At 50.0% G+C, this 26,866-nt stretch overlaps 1 protein-coding gene across 4 annotated transcripts in view; it reads right to left on the reverse strand.

Moving 5' to 3' along the window:
- ALDH1L1 (aldehyde dehydrogenase 1 family member L1) overlaps positions 1-26,866 on the reverse strand; it is a 78,654-nt gene that overhangs the window by 24,028 nt on the left and 27,760 nt on the right. For all 4 annotated transcript variants that reach the window (XR_004027620.1, XM_030802191.1, XM_003275560.3 and 1 more), the window contains 8 exons: positions 25,834-25,971; positions 22,787-22,912; positions 19,208-19,299; positions 10,145-10,292; positions 9,089-9,208; positions 7,872-7,999; positions 3,713-3,863; positions 2,563-2,633 (listed from right to left, as the gene is read on the reverse strand). Coding sequence is in view for 3 of the 4 variants with exons in the window: in XM_030802191.1 (XP_030658051.1) it covers positions 2,563-2,633; positions 3,713-3,863; positions 7,872-7,999; positions 9,089-9,208; positions 10,145-10,292; positions 19,208-19,299; positions 22,787-22,912; positions 25,834-25,971 (974 nt within the window). In the remaining variant the exon portion in view is untranslated. The remainder of the gene's footprint in view (positions 1-2,562; positions 2,634-3,712; positions 3,864-7,871; positions 8,000-9,088; positions 9,209-10,144; positions 10,293-19,207; positions 19,300-22,786; positions 22,913-25,833; positions 25,972-26,866) is intronic.

The raw sequence follows: 26,866 nt of genomic DNA on the forward strand, positions 1-26,866 counted from the left end.
AAGGGCTCCCCATGAGGCAGCTGCAGCCTCACTGCCAAGGTTGCTGTGGCATTGGCCAGGGGAGGAGATGGGCAGCCCCTCACCCTGGCCAGGCCCTCCTCTGGCACCGTGTGCAGGTGCAGTGAGGATGGACCCAGGGCTGGGGCTCTCTAGGTCTGATCACTCAGTCATTCTGCAGTATTTATGGGACACTGCAGGTGTGCTGGGATGATGACAGGCATGGGCACAGGGCAGCATCAGTCTGAATGCTCACACAGAGAATAAAATGGGATTATAGATTAGAGAGGGCAGGCTGGGAGCAGAGGTCTGGGGGATGCATCACAGATGAGAGCCGGAGGACAGCTGGTGAAGGCTGGAGGTGGGACACAGGTGCAAGTGCTCAGCAGGGCATGAGTGTGGAGGGCCTAGGATCCACGAGGCCAGCACAGCCAACCACAGTGGACTGGGGAGGGGGCCAGGATACCAGACCTGGATGGCACAGCCAAGCGAGGAGTTTGATTCCATGTCAAGGGCACTGGGGAGCCACCCGAGGATTCCAAGTGGAGCAGTGACACGGTCTTTTGTAAATTTCCTAATACGAACATCCGAAAGAGCTGGACTCTGCTCCTTCTCAGAACCACATACAGAATTCTCCTCTTAGCCCCATCACCCAGGAGGCCCGGCGCTGCAGGCTCCTTCACCTGGCCCTCCTAACTCCTTCACAGCACGCTGTGCCCTAGACACCTGACGCTCACCCATCAAAACAACTCAATGAGGACAGGACTGTTTTATTACCATTTGACAGTTGGGGAGACTGAGTACAGACAGGCTGGGAGCTTGCCCTAGAAAGGGGAGGAGCTGGGATTCCAACCTTGGGTTCCAGCTCCAGAACATTCCCACTGTGAAGGTGGGGAGGGGTAAAGCCCAGAGGCCCTGGTGGCCTCCCTGCCAGGCAGAGACCATTAGTTCCAGAATCGCGACCAGCCAGGTGCATAGTCAGCAGTGGCCCTGCCTGCCTGCCTGCCTTTGGGCGAGCCCTGGTCTGTGTGAGCTGCTGGGACCAGGCCCCAGGGCAGGATGTGTTCACACTGGGGTGCTGACTGGGAGCCCAGAGTCCCGGGTCCAAGGCCAGCCTCACAGGGTGACACAGGGATGCTTCTGGGTGACAGAGTGTCCGTTTCCTCCTCAGTCTGATGGGGGTGGACACCCCCCAACCCCATGCTGGCACCTGGGAGAGTGGGCAGCCTCACAGACCCAAGTGTGGCTCTGAACTGTGGCCCTAGGTGGGCCACGACCCACCCTGCCCTGCCCAGCCCAGCCTCTTTCAAAGCACGCAAAGGTCTCTGACCACTGCCCCATAGCAGGGTTTCTTGGCTCCCACACTACTGACATTTGGGGCGGGGCACTTATTTGTTGTGGGGGGCTGTACTGTATTACCCCCTCTGTTGGAATAACCAAAACCATGTGCAGACATTGCCCGATGTCCTCTGTGGGGACCCTGGAGGTGATGCCTCCACCTGCAGCCTGGCTCCTCTCTGGGGCTCTAGGGTCCACAGCCCACTTTCCCACAGGAGCCTCCTCCAGCCCGTGCTTGAAGACTTGGTTGTTCATCTGCACTAGCTGTCAGTGACACAGGGACATTGGAGCACGTTCTCCTTGCAAACACTCCAACATTCAGGTGGAGCTGAGGGGCCTTTGGCCACGCCCACAGCTGTGAGGTCCCCCACCCTGCAAGGGGCACAGAGCAGGCGGGAATGACTGTGGTGCTGATGCCAGCTGGGCCCTGCTCCCAGGTCACCCTGGCCAGGCTCTCCTGTGGCACTGCGTGCAGGTGCAGTGAGGGTGGACCCAGGGCTGGGGCTCTCTAGGTCCAGTTGCAGGTGCATCCTCAGTGCAGATCATGGATCAGGGCTGCACCAGCACCTGCTGCTCTGGTGTTTGCTGTCACCGGCCAAGCACAGCGGCCGTGCACCCTTGGGTAAGCCTCCTCAGGCACGCGTGTGAGTGACTCACCAGGACTGGGGCCAAATCAGGACGTATGGCCTCGAGTGGTCACTGCCCAGTTTCCTCTAGCAGGGAAAACCCAGAGCCCTGTGGCTGTGTTCCAAGCCCTTCTCCCCACTCCTGCCCTGGGGCCACCGGGTGGCGAGGTGAGGTGCCTCATGCCAGGTTCATTTCCCGGCGCCTACATGCTTGGCATCCAGCGGGGTCCGCACTCCTCCTGCTGAGTGGCTCTCATCCTCTGCCTGTTCCTCCTTTGTTCTATGTTTCCTGTTCCTCAGTGCTGTGCAGGAGTTCCTCATCTTTATGAACACTGATCACCATACCCATTTTGGACATTTTTTGGGTTTACTCGTTTCCCACCCTGGACCTGACTGATCCAGTGTTACTGGGGGATTAAATACAATTGTCCTCAAGTCCTTACAACAGTGCCTGGCATGGAGCAGGTGCTCTAGAAGCACGTGATGGCTGTTTGATAAACGCACGCACAGGGTGCTGTGAGCTCCTGCAGGCCGTGCTATAGTTCCGTGTACTGCATGGAAAGTGCCGCGAGGCTGCACCTCGCCCTGGGCAGGAACTCACCCAACAGGCTCCTTCCTGGTCAAGGTCAGGTTGCGGTTGGGTCTGGCCTGGTTGATGGGGATGGTGGAGCCCTGGAAGAGGAACAGGGGCAGTCACCCAGGGGCCCAGGGTCCACACCCCTTCCCCTCTGGGCAGTGAGTCTCCACCAGGGTCTCCAGGAGGAAGTCAAAACCACCAGCTTAGGTGTGACCTGAGGCTTGAGAGACAGGCAGGGGGGCAGCTGGAGGGCAAGGTGTTTGCTCCACTCTGAGCCTGGCAGGCAGAGCCCTTGGGTGGAAGCTGGTCCTGGTACCAGCAAAGCCTCTAGCTTTGACATTCGAGCAAGAAAGGGTGAGGGTGGGGGCGGGGCCGGATGCCCCCCTCCCCACAGCTCTAAGCAGTTGAGCATGTGTAGAAGGCCCAGGCCTTGGGGGGTCCTGCTGCAGCCAGAAGCTACACAGCAGCAGAGTAGGGGTGGGCACCAGGCAGTCCACCTCCCTTGTCGCTGCCATGCCCTGGTGGAGAGGAGGAACCATGGAGCCCAGATCTGATCTGGCAGAGACGCCATGAGCCCTGCAGGGGTGGATCTCCCCAGGGAGATCCCCCAGGTTCCACAACTGATGGCGGGAGCCTGAAGATATGGTGAGCACTCCCTCCTGTGAGGTGTTGACTGTCCCTGTTGACCTTAAGGTGGGGACATAGTGCCCATGAGCCCAGAATAACTGCAGGAGCCCCCAGAAAAGCAGGCAGAAGAGAGTGTCACAGGGATCCCAAGCCCGAGAGTGACCTGCTGCCGCTGGGAGATAGAGTGCCCTGAGCAGGGACCTGCAGCCAGGAAGCACCTGCGGCCTCAGCCCTGCATCCACATGGAACTGAACTCTGTCAATACCAGAACTCGTCTGGATGCAGGTTCTGTCCCAGAGTCTCCAGATAAGGCCCAGTCCAGCCAGTGCCTTAGCTTTGGCCCTGTGAGACCTTGGCATGGAACCCAGCCCAGCCTGCCTGGAATTCCCACCTGCAGGACCACAAGCTAATAAACAGGTGTTGTTCCAAGCCACCAGTTGTGGTCATTTGCTGTGCAGCATGCAGACGACTGTGCTGCCCTTGGAGTTCCCATATACGGCTGGGCCACTCTGTGTGTGCTCACACGGGGTGGGAGCCTGGGCCCCACCTGGATCTTGTCACACCAGCCGGCAAAGTAGCGGAAGGTCTGGATGGACATGCCCACGTGGGTCTTCAGGGCCAGTGTGTAGACGGCACCCGCATCCAGGGCCTCGATGGTGGCCAGCTCCTCCTGGTGCTGCTCCATGAGATCTGCCAACCTGGCCAGGGTGAGGGGAGGCAGGAGGTGGGCTCAGGCCTGGCACGGCCTCATCTGCCCTCACAAGGCTCTCTTCAAGGAGCTGGGGCCCTGCCCTCTACCCCAGGTCTGCCACTCTCAGATGTGCGGACCTCTGTTTCTGATCCATGCAATGGGCCAGCACTGTTTACTCCACCGGATAGCTGTGAGGATGACACCCTCTGTCCCTCTCTCCTTTCCTCAATCTTCCCTCCCTTCCTTCCTGAAGTATTTGTGGATCCACTACTTTATCCTGTTCCTCTGAAATTATCCTGCAGAGGCATTCACCCACTTGCTGCAGACAGCAAAGGGGTCAAGGCCCAAGAGGCCGCCCTTCCTGTCTTTGGAAAGCTTGAACCAGGAGAAAGTCTGTCTTTCCAGCACCAATAAACCAACCGTTCAGTCCAGGATGGTGGGGGCATGCTCCTGAGGCTGGCATCTCCAGAGGTGGAGAGGTGGCCCCATCCCCATCACAGGAGGGCTGACTAGGGAGCAACGTGGGGGCTGGCGTGTTTACACAGACCGGCTTCAGTTTGAGCATGCCGAGGTCGGGTTGCCCTCCCTTGATTCTGACGGATGTGCAGCTGTGGGCAGCCTGGGAGTTATGAGAGTGCCTCTCTCATCCCCTAGGAGGAGGGTGGACAGGGAAAGTGGAGACCACAGGCCCAGAGCAAACTCAGCCTTGCAGACAGGGCAGCTCGGGCCCAGAGGCAAGTGTGGGACCAAAGCCTGCCAGCCGTTTCCCACAAGGCTCCCCTCTGCACACAGGCACCACGAAGCCCACATGCACCCCAAGGCTGCTCCGGTCCTCACCTGCCTACACCCACCAGGACCTGTGACAGCTGTCCACGCCACTTAGGATGCACCTGCAACTCTGTGCCTGGCTGAGCAGCTCCCAGCCATTTCCATTTCATTCTGGGGCCGCAAGACCCCAGCCCCTCTGCCTCCCTCCTCCTCCTCACATCAGCCTCTTCCAGGTGCTCAGGTCAGTCAGGCCTCCTGCCTTGGGGCTTTTGGGGGCTGTGTTGCACGTCTGGGCCTGCTTTCCACACTCCTGTTTCTCCTCTCAGCCTTCCGTACTTGTTTCAGACACGGACTCAAATGCTGTACCCTCTGGGAAGCCGACCCAAATCCCCACCCGTGTTCTGACTGATCGGAGCTCCCTGTCATATCCTCTGATAGCCTCCTCTGCCTTTCTTCACTCCCCCACCACTACAGTTTGTAACAGACATTCAGGTAGATGACAATTTCATCACCATTTGCCTGCCCACTGGAATCCAGGCTGCAGGAGGCAGGGCATTGTCTGGTTCCCTGCTCTTTGCGGTGCACAGCTCCAGCACAGCACTGGGAAGCACTCAGCTCAGGTTTGCTGCATAAAACCAACTGAGCGAGGCCACCCTGGGCAAGAAGAGCCCATGCGTAAATCGGTTCCTGAGAAAAACCGATTTTGTACAGCAAATAGTGAAAACACCACCTAGCGGCCGACAGAGGACTGGGCTCCCCAGCTGCGAAGACAGGAGCTGCCTCTTTGTTATATAAATGAGACCCATTTGCTCCAAAGCCTGCTGGCACCAAACTCAAATTTTCCCACTCCCAGTTAGGCTTAAAGTAGCCCAAACAGGTACATTTTTAGCCACTTAGGGTCTGCTGCTTTGCATACCCGGAGGAACCTCAACCAGCAGTTGTTGCCCATTGATAAAATAAGGCCTTGCACTGATAAGGTGAAAGTTGCTACTGCCCTTGGCAGCCCTCAGACCCAGAGGCTCCCGCTGCATCACTATGTGTTGTCACCTGGATGTGGAAGCCCACATGGCAGCCTCGGGACAGTCTCACTGCTGGTCTCCTGCAACCCTGCCCAACCCACAGCCCACTAAAGCTTGTGGTGTGCCATGCCTCCCCTGCTCACATCCTTCTCCTTCATCAGCCCCAATCCTCTGAATCCCCCACATTTCTAGATAATCCCACCTGTGTGTGACATGGCTGTGTCATCAATCCAGTTCTCAGGACACACTTTCTAAAGTAACCATCACCCGAGTGCACTATTTGGGAAGCTCTGAGAGGCTGCCTTGCAGGACTATTCTATTGTCAATTCAGTTAGGCTGCTGAATTCACACCCTGGCACCCATGCTCCCCAGAGCCCAGTCCCTGGGTGCCAGGGTAGCAGTGCAGGAGAAGTGAAGCTGCTGCCATCTCCCTCTGAAGGTCTGCAGGGCAGATGCAGGGGTGCCCAGCAGGCTCAGCCGGCCCTACTGACCACCAGCAGCCTGGACCACCATCAGATTCTCGACCGTGGACCACAGTGGTATCTGGGCAGAGCCAGCAGCCCCCCCATGGTCTTTCCCAGGAGCTCCTCTTTGTGGCCCCACTCGGCAGCTGGATACGGCTACTCCTACTCCCTGGAGGTTCTATCCTGTCCACCAGGAGTTCAGGGGACTGCCTAGGAACCTTGTCTAACTCTCCCTCTGGATCCTTCTTCCTAGCTTCCACAATTGTGTAATGTCTGACTCCTGCAGTGAATTTCGTGTTCCCTAACACCCACGGTGGTCCCGCCACCCTGACCGGGTGCTCTGCAGCCATTTATCTGGGAGCACCTGTACTGCCCCCTCCAGGACACCTAGACCCAGCTTCTATCATGCTGAGCTGAGGCAGAACCAGTAATGGGCACTCCCAGGTCTCCACGGAGCCTGAGAGTTTGCACAGGACAGGAACAGGTCCACTTATAGCTGCCCAGGGTGCCCCCTCACTGTCATTGTGGGTGAGCAGGATCTGTTATGACACAAGCCACCAGATGGCAGCAGAGGCCCAGGGAGGGACCCCACACGCCCTGTTGGCCGTGCGGTCCACCAAACGCACACACAGGGCCCAGGCCAGAGGTTCTCCCGCCATCTGTCGTGCCTGTTTCACAGATCCTCCTAACCTCCAGGAGCTCTAGGGACCACTTGGTGCAGCCAGCGCCTTTCTAGAATTGAGGGGCTTGCAAAAGGGACTGGAACCTATGAAAGGCTGGGCATGCCCAGCTCCCACAGCCCTCCCTGCCCCAACCCTAATCTCCATTCGGTTTTGCAAACCATGCTCTTGCAACCCCTCTCTCTAGTTTCCTGCTGCTGGGCTGCCCTGGCTTTTCTGGCCTCTGGAGTATAATAGAAACAGAAGCCATTCTGACCGCAAGGCCAAGGCAGGGTATCTCCTGCCAGGTGAGGAGCTTCGCTGGGACCACACCATAACCCAGCTTCGCACCCTTAGAGGTTCCCAGGACCCCAGCGAAAGAGCCAGACCCCAAGACGCCTGTGTTCTCGGCTCATCTGGCCGCACCCTCCTTTCTCCCAGAAACATCACCCCACCCCTGTGAGGGTGACTGCTTCTTCCCCCGCCAGGCCCTGTGGTTCCAGGGGCACAGCACCTCTCTTCCAGGCCCTCCTCTTACTCTAAGGTCATAAGCTAAAGTCATCATAAGTCCTTGCCTAAGACGTCTGAACTGGAACTAAGGAGAGAAGGCCCCTTTCTCCCTGGCTTAAATTTTTTTTTTTTAATAGAAAATGTGAAACCTATAGATTCCAGTAGTCAGAGCCAGGCTGAGCAAGCAGAGACCAGGCCAGCCCCTCTCTGGCCCTTGCTGTCTTCTGCGTGCAGGAGCTAAGTCCCCTCCAGCCCAGGCTGGTGAGGGAGGTGCTTTGCCTGCCTGGGAGGCCCAGCCTGCGCCCACTTTGGAAGCAGCCCTTGGCTTCGGCACCTCCTCACCTCCACCAGCCACCTCCCCTGGGGCCACTCTGCTGAAATGCCTCCTGTGTCTCACATCCCTTCCTCTGAGAAGCCTTTTCTGAGCCTCAGGCAAGGAGCCCCAGCCTGGTCCATCTGATGGCCTCGGTCCCATGGCCTCCCCAGGACCCAGCTCCTCCTGGCAGGTAGGACTCCACAGAAGTGCCCCCCACCCCCCGCTACCACCCGGAAGCTGACGGTGGCAGTGGCTGGCAGGTACATGTTGGGCTCCCACCTGTACAGCAGCCGGCCCCGGTCCCGCGCACTGATCTTCCCCCACCGTCCATTCTCAAAGGCATCCTTGGCTGCAGCCACTGCCTTGTCGACGTCAGTGACTTGGGCCAGGGATACCTGGCAGATGACCTATAGTGGAAGCAGAGCCATGAGAAGTTCTCCCTAAGCCAGTTGCACACAGATACCCCTGCCCACTTTCCTGGCCTCCTCCTGGGGCCCCACCGAGGCGGCCCCCGGCCACATGGGCAGGTGTGGAGGAGAAGCATGGCCGAAGGACAGCCCTGGGAGGGCTTACACAGGAAGGGAAGACAGGGGCCTGGGAGAGGGCTGTTTGTGTGTCTACACCCCAAGGTCCCCACCCCGTTCCTGCCCTGAATGTGCCATCCGTGCAGGCTCCCTCACCTCGGTGCCTGCTGGGTGTGGTGAGGGGAGCCGGTGGAGTATGGTGAGGGCAGCCCAGGGAGGGCAAAGCCAGTGCCTCCTGTCTGCCACCACAGACAGCCATGCCCCTTCTGCCAAGGCCCCATCCTCAGCCCCTCCTGATGCTCCATCCCAAGGGCACTGCACGGTCCTGTCTGTGTCCCTACCCCCTCCCTCTCCCTTTGCAGATGAGTCTTTCATTAACTCCCCTCAAATGACTCATTTTGAGTGTGCTCTCTGTCTTCTGCAAGGACTCGGCCGATTCTATAGGATGTACAGGATAGAAAAATGTCAGTGTGCAGCCATAAAAGCTTGAAACCTGTGTTCGGATATGTTCATGTGTGTATCTACCATAGGCGTGCTTTGGCTTATGATGCCACAAGGTCACAGTCAAGAGAGAGTGGCAAACACACGACTCAAGTCGAAGAAGAATGTCCTAATGGTGGAGGGCTCAAGTAGTAGACAAGCTAGTCTCACACTGGGGCTACTGCTGAAGTGTGGAGGTGTGGTAGTGGCCTAATTTCTTCCTTGAGGTAGGAGGAACTCTGTTCCCAGTCTCTGAAGCAGGTGCAAGACCCTTCCGAGCCCTCCTGCCACCCGCCACCACCCTGCACCTCCTCTCACTCCACTCCAGTAGGGTGGGCTGGAAACGACCTGGCATTCTTTCCCATCCCTCTCAAAGGCACATGTCCAAGCAGAGAGTCTCAGGGTCAGGACCCCCAGAGGCCAGTGGGGGGCAGGGAAGGAAGGACAGGGAGGCTGGGGAATGTGGAGAAGGGGCGCTGGGCCTGCACTCACACTTCCATCAGTGGGATTGATGCTCTCAGAGGTCTTGGCGCCCTCGGCATCCACGAATGCCCCCCCAATGAAGAGCTGGTGGGGCATGCGGACGGTGCGCTTGTTCACTGCCATTTCCACCTGAAAGAAAGGCCCCAGTGACAAGCACAAACCCATGCAGGGTGCAGGAAGCATACACAGACGGCCATATAGTCACACACGCGCACTGCCCAGGGGCCTCCTGGGGCTTCAGAGCTGCATGTGGGCAACAGTTGAAGAGGGGAGAGACAAAGGACAGGCTCTGAGGTCAGGCTGCCTGGCGGGAGCCCTGCGCTTCCACCTACTCCCTGTGCCACCTTGGGCTGGCTCCTCAGCCTCTTTAGGGTGGGCTAAGAGGACTCTCAGACAGAGGAAAATGCCAGTGGGTAGTGAGGCCCTTGGCAACCCCCAGACATGCCACCACCCACCACTCACATCCCTGTGGATTGGCAATTCCTCCCTGAACGCTGGCACCTCTGGGATATGATCCTCCTCCTGAAATCTGTTCGTCAGTCATTTGTCCTCAATCCCAAGGACACCCTGGGGTCCACCTTGGCCCCTGTACTTTCTTCACCCACTTTTGTTCCAATCTGCCAGCCAAACAAACTATGCCAAAGCCCATTCTTATGGGAGGTGGCAGTCTACCAAGATAGCTCAGGGAAGATTTCTTAATCTCCTTAAAAAATAGATTTTCAATTACTTGTCACACTTCCATACGCACAAGTTGAATGTATAGGATTATTTGTTTCCTTACTGGGAACTAAAAGTCTCTTCTTAATATCTTGATCACATGCCTTGGGACTCAGAGTTTGGCCCATGTCCTGAGCATCAGACAGCAACATCTTCTGGCTAGTTGGCCCCACTGTACTGACATCCCCAGGCTATCCCGGGTGCAGGGAGAGTGTGGGAAACTGAAGGGTGGGCTCCTGGGGCCCTGGCTTTCTGAATGCCCAGGTTTCCCCTCTTGTCTTATGTAGTCATAGATGCAGCTGCCTGAGGGCTCTGCAGGGCCTGCTACAGGGAGGGCCCAGCACTCACGTAGTCAATGCTGCATTCGCCCTCCTCATCGTCCCCTCGCAGCTTCCTCACTAACAGCTGGATGAAGTCCCCAAAGGTGGATGCCATGTACACATCTTCATTTTCTAACTCCAGGCCATCACACAGCTCCTTCACTTCCTCCACCAGCCTGGAGGAAGGAGATGGAAAGATGGGGACATGGGAGGGGCTCAGCAGGCCTACATCGCTAGTAGCAGTGGCAGTGGGGCCAAACACCCCAGAGAGGCTCCATCCCAGCACTGGGAGGTAGCCATGAGCCCAGAACTGGGGAGAAGGGCCCAGGCTGAGGACTCAGATGGTCCTGGGTCCAAATTCTCGCTCCATTACTTTCTAATTTGTGACCCTGGGCAAATGACTAACTCCTCTAAGCCTTAATTTCTTCACCTGTAAAACAGAAATAATAATAGCTGCTCTGCTATTTTGCGATGAGTAAATACGACGACCCACCTAATAATAATAATAATTAGCAGGTTAATAATAATCTCCAAAAAACTCTGTTAAAAGAATGAAAACATAAGCCACAGATTGGAAGAAAATGTTTCCAAATCACATTATCTGATAAAGGATTTGTATTCAGAATAAAGAACCCTCAAAACTCAATACTAAGAGAGCAAACAACCTAATTAAAAATGAGCAAAAGATTGAACAGATGCCTCTCAAAAGGAGAAATATGGATGGCAAATAAGAATATGACAAGACACTCAACATCATAGGCACTGGGGAAATGCAAATTAAAACCACAATGGAATATAGCTTCATATTTATTAGAATATCTAAAATTTAAAAGCCTGACCATTCCCACTATTGGGAAAGATGTAGTACCCTGAGCAACTGGAGCTTGCACACACTGCTGGCGGGGATGTAAATGGTACTACCACTTTGGAAAGCAGTTTAGCAGTTTCTAAAGAATTAAACATACTTCCTAGTTCACTCTTAAGTATTTATCCAGAAGAAATAAAGGCCTATGTCTAGACAGCAGATGGCAGAACAGGAAGCTCCAAAAATGTATCCCCTTACCTAAATAACTATGGAACTTACATGAATCAAATATGTTGGAACTTTGGGGTCTAGTCAAATGCTTTCAGCACCAAGGAGAAAGACTGGTAAAGAAACTGGTAAATGTCAATCAATTTCAGTGAATTTCAGCCTCTCATAAGATATTGGCTGCCACCCCCCACCTCCCACTCCTGCCACAAAAAGTTGAAGCAGGGCTGGGTCATATTCCAGACGCAGCTTGCTGAAGCCAGGGTGGGCAATAAGGACCTTGTCCTCTGACCACCAGCATTGTGTCCTGAGCACTGGTATTCCATTTGATTGCTGAGAGGCTATCACAAAGGCTGGCAGTCATTGTTTCAACCCTCACAGGCTGAAGTAGCTTCTAGGAGATTTTAAAAGGCAATACTTTCCCTCCACTTTGGTAGCCAGACATTTATGGAAATCTTTGTTAGGTCACTGGCTGACTGCAGGAACAATGGAACAGAAAGTTCAATGACAACACACAATAAGGAACACACCTTGCAAAAATAATTTGGAAAAGTCACAAACAGATGGTTCTAGCCCTCAACAAGGAAGATTCAATAATCCCTAATAAGTGGGAGAAATATATTTCCAGAATTACTACAACATAACACTCAACATGTCCAATTATGACCAAGAAAGATCTACAAAACTTATGAAGAAATAGGAAAGAAGAGCCCATTCACAGGAACAAAAAAGAATTTGAAGAAGGTACCCCTGAGGAAGATCAGATATTGGAATTATTGGTCAAAGACATTACATCAAATGCCTTAAATATGTTCAATGAGCTAAAGGAAATTATGGACAAAAAACTAAAGGAAATCAAGAAAATGATGTATGAACAAAATGAGAATATCAAAGTGACAGAAACTATAATAACAAGTCAAATAGAAATTCTTGAGCTGGCAAGTACAATAACTGAAACAAACAAACAAAACACTCACTAAAGGGGTTCAACAGTAGTTTTGAGCAGGCTGAAGGAAAGATGAGCAAACTTGAAATTATCTACTCTGAGGAGCAGAAAGAAAAAAGAATGAAGAAAAATGAAAAGAGCCTGAAGGATTTATAGGATACCATGAAACATACCAACATACTCACAGGAGCTCCAGAGGAAAAAAGAGAAAAAGGTTTCTCTAAATATGTATTTGAAGAAATAATGGCCCCAAAGTTCCCAAACATGGGGAAAGAAATGAATATACACATCTAAGACATACAATGAATGAAGTCCAAGCAGGATCAAAGAGATCCACACCAAGGCACATTACACCCAGCTTGTTGAAATCCAGAGACAAAGAAATGATTTGGAGAGTAGCAAGAGAGAAATGGCTTGTTATATACAAGGGATCTTTGATAAGATTAAAAGCTGACTTCCACTAAAACACCTTAAAGGCCAGAAAGCAGCTGGATAAAATATTAAAAGTTTTGGGGAAAAATGGCAACCAAGAATTCCATATCCATCAAAACTATCTTTCAAGAATGAAAGAGAAATTAAGATATTTCAAAAGCTGAAGAAATTCGTTACCAGTAGAACTGCCCTAGAAGAAATGCTGAAAAGAGTCTTTCAGGCTGAGATAAAAGTACCATAGACTTGATGACCCAATTAAAAATAAAGAACACAGGTAAAGGCCACTAATAGGTAAGTATGAAAGTCCATATTATTGTATTTATTGTGGTTTGTAACTTCTCTCTTTTTCCTATATGACAATAGGCAAGTGCATAAAACAATAATTTTAAATATATATTAATGGGTTTACAACGTATAAAAATGTACACTGTGACAGTAACACTATAAAGGGGAAGGAAAAGAGATGTGTAGAACGAGAGTGTTTGTATACTATTGAAGCTGGGTTGATATTATTCAAACTACATTGTTATAAATTTAAGATGTTAATTGTAATCCCTAAGTAATAACCCAGAAATAACTAAAAGCATACAGTAAAAGAAAGAAGGGAATCAAAGTGATACACTACAAAAAAAAAATTACCAAATACAAAAAAGGACAGTATAGAGAAACTGAGGAACAAAAAAAATAAGACATGCAGAAAACAAATGGCAGAAATAAATCTTTATTTATTAGTAAGCAAGTTAAATGTAAATGGATTAAACTCTCCTGTTTAATCTATTTAAAGTTTAAACATGAGAAGGCACAAATTGGATGACTGGACAAAACCCAGCATCCATACATATGCTACAGGAGAATCACTTAGATATAACAATACAAAAGAGCTGGAAGTAAAAGGATGGAGAAAATATTCCATTCAAATAGTAACATAAAAGAGATTTAAATCTAACAAGTTTACAAGAGATAAAGAAGGACATTATATTGATACAAAGTTTGATGCTGCAAGAGGATATAACAATTATAAATTCATACACACCTAACACAGCCCTAAAATATATGAAGCAAAAATGGACATTTCTACAATAGTAGTTAGATACTTAGATGCCCAACTTTCAAAAATGGATAGAACAACTCAAGAGAATAAGACACTTGAACACCACAAACCAATCAGATATGTACAAAACAATGCTCAAGAAGAGCAGAGCACACATTCTTCTCAAGGTCACATGGAACATTCTTCAGGATAAATCATTTGTTAGGCTACACAATAAGTCTTAATACATGTAAAAATATTGAACTCTTACAAAATGTCTTTCCTAATCAAAATGGAATGAGACTAGAAATCGATAACAGAAAGAAAACTGGAAAATCCACAAAGATATGAAAATGAGCTAGCACACTCTTAAACAATTAATGGGTCAAAGAAGAACACACAAGAGAAACTAGAAAATACCTTTAGTCAAAGGAAAATAAAAACACAACATACCAAAACTTATGAGATATGGGGAAAGTAGTGCTAAGAAAAAAGTTTACAGGTGTAAATACATACATTGGAAAAGAATAAAGTCCTCAAATCAGTAACCTACACTGTATACCTTAAGGAATGAGATTAAAATGCAATCTAAACCCAAAACTAGCAGAAGGAAGTGATAATAAAGATTCGAACAGAGACAAATGAAATAGACCAGAAAAAAATACAGAAAATCAACAAAATCAAATTTAGATTTCTTGAAAATATCAACAAAATTAACAAACCTTTAGCTGGACTGACCAAGAAACAAAAAGTGAAGGCTCAAATTACTAGAATCAGAAATCAAAGGGAGACATTATACCAATCTTACAGAAATAAAAAGCATCATAAGAAAATATATGATAAATTACATGGCAACAGATTTGATAACTAGGTAAAGTGAACAAATTCCCAGAAACACACAATCTACCAAAACTCACTCATGGAGAAATAGAAAATTTGAATAGATATGTAACTAGTAAGGAAACTGAATCAGTCATCAAAATCTTTCCAGCAAAGAAAAGCCCAGGGCTGAATGATTTCACTGGTGAATTCTACCAAACATTTGAAGGGAAATTAACACCAATTTTTCTCAAACTCTTCCAAAAAACTGAGAAGAGAACACATCTTCAGCTCTGTCCATAAGACCAGCATTTACTCTGACCCCAAAGCCAGACGAAGATACTACAGCAAAAGAAAGCTACAGACCAATATCCCTTATGAAAACTGATGCAAAAATCCTCAACAAAATACTAACAAACTGATTTCAGCAGCATTTTAAGAATATTACATACCATGACCAAGTGGGATTAATTCTTGGAATGCAAGGATAGTTCACCTATGAAAATCAATCAGTGTAACATACCACATTAATAGAATGAAGAGAAAAACACATGGTCATCTCATTTAATGCAGAAAAAGAATTTGACAAAATTCAATATCCTTTCATGATTAAAAAGCACTCAAACTAAGAATAGAAGGGAACATCCTTTATATTATAAAGGCCATATTTGAAAAACCCACAGCTAACATACTCAATGGTGAAAGACTGAAAGCCTTTCCCCTGAGATCAGCAGCAAAATGAGGATGCTTGCTTTCACCACTTCCATTCAATACAGTATAGTAGTTCCTCCTTACCCATGGGCAGGGTGGGGGGTGGGGGTTGTTCCAAGGCTCCCAGTGAATGCCTGAAACCACATATAGGGCTGAACCTTACACTGTGCTCCTTGACTTATGATATGATTACATCCCAAAAACCCATTATAAATTGAAAATGTTAAGTCATAAATGCATTTAATATACCTAACATACTGAACATCAGCGCTTAGCCTAGGCTACCTTAAATGTTCTCAGAACATTTACATTAACCTACAGTTGGGCAAACTCATCTAACACAAAGCCTATTTTATATTAAAGTTTTGAATATCTCTTACAATGTATTGAAGACTGTACTGAATGTGAAAAACAGAATTTTGTAAGGGTACACAAAGCATAATTTCTACTGAATTCATATCACTTTCACACCATCATAAAGTCAAAAAATCCTAAGTTGAAGCATCATAAGTCTGGGACCATCTATATATTCTATGCTTTTTCTGATAACACCAGTGGCTACTAAGTGACTAATGGGTGGGCAGTGCATACACCATGGATATCATGGACAAAGGGATGATTCACATATCAGGTGGGATGGAGCGGGACAGCATGAGATTTCATCATTCTATCAAATGGCACTCAATTTAAAAACATATGAATTGTTTATTTCTGGACTTTTCCACTTAATATTTTCCAACCATGATTGACCACGGGTAACTTAAACTTCAGAAAGCAAAACCACAAATAAGGGGAGACTACTGTACTGGAAGTTCCATCCAGGGCAATTAGGCAAGAAAGAAACATTAATACAAATTGTGAAGGAAGAAGTTAAATCATATCTTGTCACAGATAACATGACCTTACATGTAGAAATCTTTAAATGGGCCAGGTGTAATGCCTCACCCTGTAATTCCAGCACTTTGAGAGGTCAAGGTGGGAGGATCACTTGAGCCTAGGAGTTCAAAATCAGCCTGGGCAACATAGCAAGACTTTGTAAAAAAAATTGTTTTAAGTTAGCTCGGTGTAGTGGTGCATGCCTGCAGTCCTGCTACTCAGAAGGCTGAGGCAGGAGGATCACTTGAGCCCAAGAATTTGAGGCTGCATTGGGCTATGATGAAACCACTGTTCCAGCCTAAGTGACAGAGCAAGACCATGTCTGAAAAACAGAAAAAGAAAACCTTAAATATTCTGCACCTCCAAAAAACTGTTAGAGCTAATAAAGGAATTCAGCAAAATTGCAGGATACAAAAATAACATGCAAAAAAACAGTTGCAACTCCACAAATTAGCAATGAACAGTCCAAAAAGGAAATTAATAAAACAGTTCCCTTTACAATGGCATCAAAAGAATAAAATAAGAATAAATTTAACCAAGTAGCCAACAGAGTTGTACAATGAAAACTACAAAACACTGCTGAAAGAAATTACAGAAGATCTAAATAAATAGAAAGCCATCTGTGTTCATTGACTGGAGAACTTAATATTGTTAAGATGACAATACTGCCCAAAGTTATCTACAATTTCTATGCCAACTCTATTAAAATCCCAAGTGATTTTTTTGCAGAAATTACAAAAATCATCTTAAAATCATATGGACTATCAAGGGACTGTGAATAGTTAAAACAATCCTGAAAAAGAACAAAGTTAGAGGACTCACATTTCCTGATTTCAAAATTTACTACAAAACTACAATAATCATAATAGTATGATACTGGCATAAACACAGATATATAGACCAATGAACAAGATAGCCTAGAAATAAATCTAAACATATATGGCCAACTAATCTTCAACAAGGGTGCCAAGAATTCAGAATGGGGAAGCGACAGTCCCTTCAACAAATGGTGTTGGAAAGACTGGATGTCCACATGCAAAATAATTAAATCAGATCCTTATCTTGCCCCACGCATAAAAATATTCAACTCAAAATATATGAAAAACTTAAAAGTAAGACTTAAAACTATAAAACTAGAAGAAAGCATAGGGGAAAGTCTCCATGACATTGGTCTTTGCAATGATTTCTTGAATATCACACCAAAAGAACTGGAAACAAAAGCAAAAATATACAAGTCATATGCATCAAAGTAAAAAGCTTCTGCAAAGCAAAGGAAACAATCAGCATGGAATGCGAGAAAACTTCTGCAAACCGTTTATCTGAAAAGAGGTTAATTCCTAAAATATATAAGGAGTTCCTACAACTCAATAGCAAACAAAACAAATAATCCAATTTAAAAATGGGCAAAGACTTGAATAGACATTTCTCCAAAGAAGACATACACATGACCAACAGGTATATGAAAAGATGCTCAACATCACTAATCATCAGGAAAATGCAAATAAAAACTACAATGAGATAACATCTCATCACTGTTGGGATGGTTATTGTTCAAAAGGAAAGAAGAAAAGGGGAGAGGAAGGAAGATAGGAATGAAAGTAAGTACTGGCAAAGATATGGGAAAAATGGAACCTTTGTGCACTGCTGGTGGGAATGAAAAATGGTGCAGCCTCTATGGAGAACAATATGGAGCTTCCTGAAAAAATTAAAAGTAGAACTACCATATGACCCAGTAACCTCACTGCTGGGTATTTGTCCAAAAGAACTGATCTCAAATTCCCATGCACTTCCACATTCATTCACAACAGCCAAGATACGGAAACAACACAAATGTCCACCAACAGATGAGCAGATAATATGGTCTATCTGTACAATGAAATAGGATTCAGCCATAAAAAGAAGGCAGTCCTGCCATGTGCTACACAACAGGGCTGAATTTTGAGGACATCATGCTAAGTGTAACAAGCCAGTCACAGAAGGACAAATGCTGCATGATTCCACTTGTATGAAGTACTAGAGTGGCCAAGCTCATCAGAGCAAAAACAATGGCTGTTGCCAGGGCTGGGGAGAAGGAAATGGGGAGTGGCTGTTCAATGGGCAGAAAGGTTTAGTTGTGCGAGAAAAAGTTCTAAAGATCTGCTGACCAACACTGTGCTCATAGTTAACAATCCTGCAATATACAGTTATAATTTTAAGAGGGTAGATGTTGTATTATGTGTTTTTTTGCCACTTTTTTTTTTTTTTAAAGGACATACACTCTTAACTATTTACAGAAAAGCAGTTTTGCTTTCTTTGCATCCTTGGCTCAGTAGCTGTACACAAGGCATGGCCTGGCCTCTGGACACCATTCTTTCAGGTGTCTGGCATTCTTCTTCTTGGCATATTTTTTACAAAACAATTATTCTAAACTGCATACTGCCTCACGGTGAGTTACTAGAGGTCCACAGGGCCCAAGATTTCTAAGCACACAGGCCCAACTCAGCCCACTCAGCCCCAACTCATATGCATGGTCGATTGCAAAACTGGTCACAATGCCCACCCCTGCAGTCACAGCCTTGGCCATGTGAAGGTGCAGCACCTGCTAGCAAGATGTGGAGTTTCTTTCCCCATCCCTGGAAGCTGGACCTGTTCTGTGACTCATTTTGGCCAACAGAATGCAATGAACACGATGTGCTCACTCCAAGACCAGGCCTCCCTGGGCTCCTGCTCTCCCTCCTGGAACCCACCACCACCACAGGACCAGCCAGCCCCCAGCTGACCTGGCAGATCCCGCCCTTATGTGAGCCCAGCTGACAGCAGCTGAATCTGATGCAAATCAGCTGAGCCCAGCACAAACTCTCGAACCATAAAACTGTGAGCTAAGGATATGGTGTTGGTTTAAATCGCAATGTTTTGGGGTGCTTTGTTGCACAGCACAAATGGTTGGCACAATACATAACCCTAATTCTCCCTATGAACTCAGTACTGTTCTTCTGAATCAACTCCTCCCAAATTCCTTCCTAGAACTTCCCCAGAGAGGCTGCATGCAACTGCGCCCCCTTAACATTTGCATAAAGACCTGCAACCATTCATTTGTGCTGCCCACCCAGGTGTGCACGCAGGAGACCAGCACACTGGCCATTCCTGGGTCCCTGGCCCACATGATCCATGAGTGTAACAAATGGTTGTTTCCTGCTGCTCAGTTTTGCAGAGATTTGTGACACAGCACCAAGTACCTGGGACAGGACCCCTCCACTCCTGGACTTACCTCACAACGTCCACAGATGCGGCCCCTGACTTGAAGAAATCAGTGGAGTCTTCAACCTCCAGGACATTGGGGAGGATCCGCTGCCAAACACTCTGCAAAGCAAGGCCTGGTGAGAGGCTGGCCCCAGGGGAGCTGGGGACAAGTGCCACTCTAGGACAGCAACCCCTGAACAGACTCATGGATGGCCTGGGGCCAGGCTGGGCTTCTCTATGTACCCTCCAAGTTGTTGCCTCTTCCCAGGAGGCCTAATGGTCCTGGTATGACCACCTTCTGGGAAAGAAGGAGCTGCCACATCCCAGGCCCCTCTAATGCTGGCTGCTGTCCTCATGCCCACCTCACCTCAACTCCCGGCTTCTCTGGGGTCCCCTTGACAGTCCAGCTGGTGGAGGACAGACGTGCCAGGCCTCTAGGCATGGCTGGGGACTAGGAAGGCAGGGCCCAGCTGTTCCTGAGCCCCACTCACCTTGGTGCTAGCGCCCAGGTTCTGGTGTCCCCAGTGTGACACCGATGCCCGGGTGTTGTAGCAGCAGGCTGGAGACAGGGTGGGCCTGAGGGTGACTATGAGGGTCACAGATGGGTTCAGGAGACCTGGGTCTTGACTTCACCAAGATGCTAACTGGTCTGTGTCCTATGAAGGATTGAGTCTGGGACCTATGGAGGGCAGCAGTGCCCAGCCAGCTGGCCCTGTGGATGTGGGTGCTCAGCTCCCGCTAAGGCACCCAGTAAGGCTGTCCAGCAGTCAAGATGGGACGACTGCTCTCTGGGCAGGCTGCTGGTGAGGCCCGGTGGGGCAGGAGCCAGGAGGGGCCCCAGCAATATCAGGCCAGGTCCCCACTCTCTGGATGAACTCCAGGCCATTGTCAATCATGGGCCCACGTTGGGGGTGAGGCATGAGATGCTGGTCCAGGCCCCATCAGAACCAGTTCCCCAACCCCTGGCACAAGCACCCCCAGCTCTCCTCTTTCTTTCTTGGAAAAATGTCATGGATCTGCCCCTCCTATCCTCAGGGTGACCATCAACACCACACCAAGCCACGCACTGTCTACCACACACCTGCTGCCTGCCCCTCGAGGCCTCTGCAGGCTCTCACCTGTTGGCGACACCTTCCCCTGACTCCCCAGCTAATATTTAAGTCCTGGGCATCCTTAAGGGTCCAATTCCTGTGTCATCTCTTCCCCAGAACCTTTGCTGGCCACTCTACTGGCAGGATCTACCTGCCTCAGACCACACCGCTTGGGGCCACGAGTTGTCCACTACTGGATGGCACCTGCTAGCGTCCAGGGCCCTTATCAGATGAGAGTGGAGCCACAAAGGGGCAGTGCGGCAGACTGGTCACTGAGTGCACCACAAAGCCAAAGCCCACCCAGCCATGCAAATGCAGGCAGCCCCTCAGTGCTGCCAGCAGCTGTGTGAGGATTCTGTGTGTGAGACAGGCAGAGAGTCTGGACTACAGGGAGAGTCAGCAAACACAACGTTTGTGCCATGGGCAGCATCTGCCCAGCCTCAGCTCAGGAGGGCACAGGGGGTTGTGGCCCACTACCTGCCCAGCCCACAGCGGGCTCTTGGAGTGTTCTCCTGAATGGCCACAGGCCAGGCCCCTCCACCAACACCGGGGAGCTGCACAGCCCCAGACTGGCCTCCCCTCGTTTTGGCCATGTCCCCTCTACCCCATCAGTCTCCGGACCACATATCCTGGAGGCCGAGTGCAGCTGTGATCAAGAGGCCTGATGATAGCCATCCTAGCGATGGCCTTAGGGGGCTGCATGGTGAACAGCTAGAGGAGGACTTGAGCCCAGCCCTCCAGAGCCCGGACTCCACTCCTCGGGCCTTGGCTCCGCAGCTGGGACCTGCAGGTACTGAGGGCACCTACTGCATAGAGTTGTTGTCATGAATAAACACGCTGCTCTTCCAGGAGGATCTGGAACTCTGAATGTGCATGGTGAACAAATGCAAACCTGAAAGAGCCAGTCCTTCAAGATGGATCCCCAGCAGCTAACTGGGCCTAAATTTAAAACAGAGCCAAATGGACACTTGCTGTCTAGAGGGTCACACATGAACTCTAGGTTCCCCTAAAACCTGCACCTTTTTATCTTTGAGTCTTTCAGAGCTCACCTGAACCAGCCAATCAGGGCTCAGCTGTACCAGCCAATCAGGGCTCAGCTGTACCAACCAATTAGAACTGGTTTGCATGGGAACCTGGGTGAGAGCTTTTGCTATAAACCCCACCCTTCCCGTTGTTCTCAGGAATGCACCTTCCTCTTACACCAGAAGCTGCCTTTGGACGGTTTGCAAACTGGTCACTGGAATAAAGTCTCTATTCTCCAAATTCATTTTCTGAGAACTTTTGTCCACAGTACACACTCTAGAAGTATCTGTTTTTCTCATGAGATGCTTAGATGTATTGCCAATGTGTACTGAGTTCCTCAAAGATGCCAGCTACTGAACTAAACCTCTTCATGTGTGTTATCTCCTCTACCAATTCTCCATTGAGGAAGGGTTCGTTATTCCCATTTTACAGATGCGGGACTCGGCTGCAGCTGTTGTAAGATAGCATCTTTTGCCTCAGGTCTACATCTACAAACCATGGCCCCAGCTCATCCCCAGAGCCACTCAGCTGTGGGCTCCAGGAGGGCTGTCTGTCCAGCTGGCCCTGCAACCCCAGGGCAGGCCAAGTCAGGGCCAGAGCAACTGCTCCAGGGATATCTTTGGAATAAACAGGATTTTTTTTAAACAGACATTCAAGGTGTTCCACTTTCAAGAAGGAAGTTGCTGGCTCTCAGCGTCTTTGGATCACACAAATGCCTCATGTCCATCCTTGCTGAGCCCTGCCACACATGTGCTGTTAACACCCAAGGTCCCCAGCTGTGCCCACCTGACTCTGCCCCTCACCCCCCTGGGCTCCAGCTACGGTGCCCTCCCATGGTGACTCCCTGAACACAGGGAGGCCTCTGCCCTGTTAGGACCTTGCCATTTGCTGTTCCTTCTCTCTTGAAGGTCTTCCCCTAGATCTCTTCTCTCCACCCAGGGAAGAAGGATACAGTGGGAGGGAGCATGAAGGGTCAAGAAGAAATTCCAGGAAGTGAGCGTGGATGGAAATTCATGTTGAGAAGACTGTCTCAGAGAGGAAAGCTCCCTACAGCATCATATTGGGACAAAGCTGGATTGGAGACCAGGTGTGCCTTATGGGCAGCTTGTGTTGGTCACAGCCTGGGATGCTGCCTCTGGTGCACCCTTTCTGGAAGGCTCCAGTGCTCACATTCTAATCACAGGGACATGGGCTTGACACCTGACTCTTTCAAATATTTCAGGAGCTTCTGTTTCACTTATTAACTGTTGACAGCGAGCCCCTAGAAGAGTCAGACTGAACTGGCCAGATCCCAGGGCCCCAGTTGGAGAGGAAGGAGCAGCAAGAAGACAACAGAAAGCTCCAAGATGAGATAGAACCAACACTGCACCTGGGGCCAAAACAGACACCCACAGAGGGCTGGCGCTGTCCAACTCTGGGGAGTGTGATTTGCAGAACACATTTGCACGGCATAACCTGCCCAACTGGATGGCAGCCCTGAAGTTGCCTCTTACCCGCACAGCCTCCGCAGTAACCAGCTCTGCCTCCGTCAGCTCAAGGGCACTGCTGGCTGCCCCCTTAAAGAAGTTCGAGGCCAGGATCATTTTGCCATTCTCCAGCTGAATGTTCTTCACCAGCAGCTGCAAAAGGAAGGATTTCTTGTCTTTTCTTTTCTTTTTTTTTTTTTTTTGAGATGGAGTCTTGCTCTGTCACCCAGGCTGGAGTGCAGTGGTGCGATCGTGGCTCACTACAACCTTCGCCTCCCTGGTTGAAGTGATTCTCCTGCCTCAGCCCTCCTGAATAGCTGGGATTACAGGCGCGCACCACCATGCCTGACTAATTTTTGTTTGTATTTTTAGTAGAGATGGGGTTTCACCACATTGGTCAGGCTGGTCTCGAACTCATAACCTCATGATCCATCCGCCTCGGCCTCCCAAAGTGCTGGGATTACAGGCGTGAGCCACTGCGCCCGGCCAAAAGGAAGGATTTCACAGTTTCTGTGGTCGGACCTGAGGCAGTGATGAAGGTGTCCCACAAGGGGTGCTGTGCTGGGCACTCCAGCCTTGTCTCCAACCTTCAGATGAGGAAGAAGCAGGGAGTCTCAGATTAGTGATGAGTTAAGAGTGGGGAGGCCACTCTGTTTCCAGGGACACAGAGGAAATTGCAGAGCTTGTGTCCCCTACCAGCTGCTCGATTTTCCATCACCCGCTCCCACCACACTTTCACTTTGTTTTTAAGTGTAATGACTTTATTACTTCTGTAAAAAAGGATTCCTACTGAACAAAAAAAGAAAATGTCATTCAGGCACCACATAGAAAGTCAACTTAGAAAAACAACTAATCTTGCAATTACCCAGTAGCTCCCAGAACTGCCACAGAAACACCTGGAGAACATCAACAGATGACTGTCTGGGATACAGAGGTGGGAAGAGGAGAGGCTGAAAAAGGGTCTGGCCCGCCCTGCAGTCTGCAGCTTCAGGATAGCACTTCAAGCTGGTCCCAGGTAGAGCCTGCATCCAGCCGTCAGTTCAAGGGGATTCTGGCTGCCAGACATGAACTACCCCCATTGTAGCTCATGACTCTGGGATACTCTAGTGTCTGCCTCAGATTTACTGTATTTAATAACATGTTTGAATTGTTTGGGGCCTGCTTGTTTATCAATAGTTTTTCAACAAATGCTTTTGTTAGGGGCCAGGGAAAAAAACACATGTAAAAAAAGAGTTATGGATAAGCTCATGGGTGGGTGCATGTCTCTATGCATTAAGAGTGGCTATGTAAGAATGGTACCCTCTATGCATGCTCTGCCAGAACTGGAACTGGCCTCTTGGCCTGACCCTCGCCCCACTGCCTTTCAAAGATGTTCTGGAGCTTTCTGCAAGATAAACCCCAGCCAGACTCCACAGGGCGTGGCTGAGAGATGCTTCAACCCAGGGCCTTCTGGGTTGATCTGTGGGGAGCAGGGTGTGTGTGCTCAGCTGGTCTCTCCTCACTCCCCTCCCACCCCGACCACCTCTGGACAGTGGACAAAGCTCTTGTGAGAGAGCCAGTAACCCCAGCTTCCTCTTAAGACACTTAGTTGCCTTCTTTGCATTGCTGTCTTTGCAGGTCTCTGGGCAGATGCTGTGGGTGCCCTGCTCAGACCCCTGTGGCTGGTGCCCTGTCCTCCAGCTGCAGCAAGGGCTGGATGATAACGGCCTGCACTGTCCCATCCTTGCTTGCTGTGGATGGATAAGAGCTCCTGTACACAAAGAAGCCAAGGGACTATGCTTGGTGGGTCCTCCACCCACCCCAGGGGCCACTGAAACCAAAGGCTGACAGAGGTGGGGACAGGCAGGTATAATTGGAGGGTGCAGTTAATACTCCAAAACCCACCCTGGGAGCAGCCCCAGGCTGGACTTCTCCTGAAGCTTTACTTTTGCTTTGCTTTCCTCTGCCCTTACTGCCTGGCATGATTTTCTGGAACATTCCCTCAATAAATCACTTGCACAAGAATTTTTACCTTAGATGCTGCTTCTAGGGAACCTGACCACAGACAGATATTCTCTTGCAACTGCATATGTCAATCTTGGACACCCAAAACACTACATTGCAGACATCAACGGCAGCCTAGACCTTCTGACAGGGGAGCACGGCAGACTGGACACCAAGAGCGAGCAAAGGCCAGGCCCCATGCTGCCATGCCTCACTCCGGTAGGCCGGACACAGCAACACGGCTGGGGGTACTGCGCCCATGGGGTTTGTCCGGACCCTGTCAGTGTGTGGGAAGATCCCTGCCTGCCCTCTCCCTACCCCCGGCTGCTCATGTGAGAAGGAATAGTAGAGTGCATATGAACAGGAAGCTACCATGGCCAAGACCAGCATCACGGCTTTGGAGCCAGAATTTCAGAGTTTGAATCCCAGCTCTGCCACGGGCTAGCTTGGATGATCCTGGGCAAGTTATTTAAATCTCTGTTTCTTCCTCTATAAGGATATAATATTTATACATATCTCATATTGTTGTTAGGCAGATTAAATTTAATGCATATACATTGTTCTGGTATAAAAGGTGCTCCATCAGTGTTTGCTGGTACCATGAGTTGTAGTCTGCTAATAACAAGAGCAGGTGGCCGGTATGGCTCCCAAGGCTCTGCACATGCTAAGTCACCACGGCATCCCCGTTCAAAAAGATGGGAGCTGAGGCACAGAGGCTTAAGGACCCCATGTCCAGAGGTGCTTCTGATAGACCAAAGAGAGGCCCTGAGCCCAGGCTCCCTGGGAGGGCTTCTCTCTGATTCTGGGTTGCCTGATACCCACACAGGGCACTCAGCCTACAGATAGGTGCCTAGCCAGGAAGGGTAGGGAGCCCAGCTTTCCCAGAACAGAGAAGTGGGTAAACTGCCTTGGACACCCTGTGCTCCGGGCCAGCCAGACAATCGGGGACAGATCAGGGTCAGTGTTCCTTCCTGGGTCTGGTTTTTTCCATTTTCTCCAGAGGAGCCTAGGGTCTTCCTGTGAGGCCTGAGTCCAAGGACAGGAGCATGGGTGGCTGTGAGCAGGCAAGTGACCCACAGCCGTACCCTTACCATTTTGTCATCATTCCCAAAGAGGATGAGTCCTGCTTTGGTGACCACCCCTGGCCGATGGGCTCCTGGGATGGGCAAAGCGTCTCCCTCGGGCACCAGGCCTGAAGTGTTCAGCGTTGAGTTGAAAAATGTCAGTTTCTGTGGAGGGGAGAAAAACCAGAAGATGGTGGGTGAGAAGAAGCCCCCGAAGCCAGTAGCTCAGGGAGGTCTGAGCAAGGCTGTGAGAGGGAGGGGGGCCAGGGGCAGCTGAGACCTGGGAGCCGGCTCAAAGCCCATGTGACCCCTGAGGCCCTTTCTCCTGGGGCAGAAACGACCTGGAGGAGCCTCAGTGGCCTCAGGGAGCTGATGGCAGGTCTGCCTCAACTCTGCCATAAGACCCTTCTCCTTGGCCCCATAAGACCCTTCTCCTTGGCCCATAGCCTCAGACCTGTGGTGCACAGACCGGGGGAGAATGTGCTCCAGGCATCATGGAGTGAGGCCACCTGCCCTCAGGGTGCTGCCACGGAGTGGTTGCTTTGATCAGAAGATGCATTTGCTAGTACAAAGGGCTCTGCATTGATGAGGACAGCAGAGAGGCTTCCAGCCACAGTCTGGGCAGTCGGCTGGGGGTCAGGGGTCTGGAGAGTCTGAGACTGTGTGGGGGACAAGACTGCCCTCAAGGTTTGCACAAAGACCACCACCCACAGTCCTGCCACCCCTGGTGCCTCACTAGAGCCTGTGACCCCCAAGGCTCCCCATCTTCAGCACCTGGCCTACTCACAGTCTGCCTGGCCCTGAATGTGCTGCTCCACCCTGCCTGAGGCCAAGTCAGAGTCAGCACTGGGCCTGGGGTCTCCATAAGCCCAGCGGTGAGACTAAAACATTTCACAACCAATACAGCTGGGCCCCAGGGGCACTACAAGGGCCTGGAGGCCTCCAGCTACGCAGGATATCTATCCTTTAGCTACTGGAGGCTGGGTAGGTCTCTTATTCCTGGGGAAAGCCTGCGAGGTTTAGGGGGCACCCAGTGGGAGTAGGGGCCAGGGCAGTAGCT

The sequence above is a fragment of the Nomascus leucogenys genome, chromosome 21, assembly GCF_006542625.1.
Source record: "Nomascus leucogenys isolate Asia chromosome 21, Asia_NLE_v1, whole genome shotgun sequence".
Taxonomy (NCBI): domain Eukaryota; kingdom Metazoa; phylum Chordata; class Mammalia; order Primates; family Hylobatidae; genus Nomascus; species Nomascus leucogenys.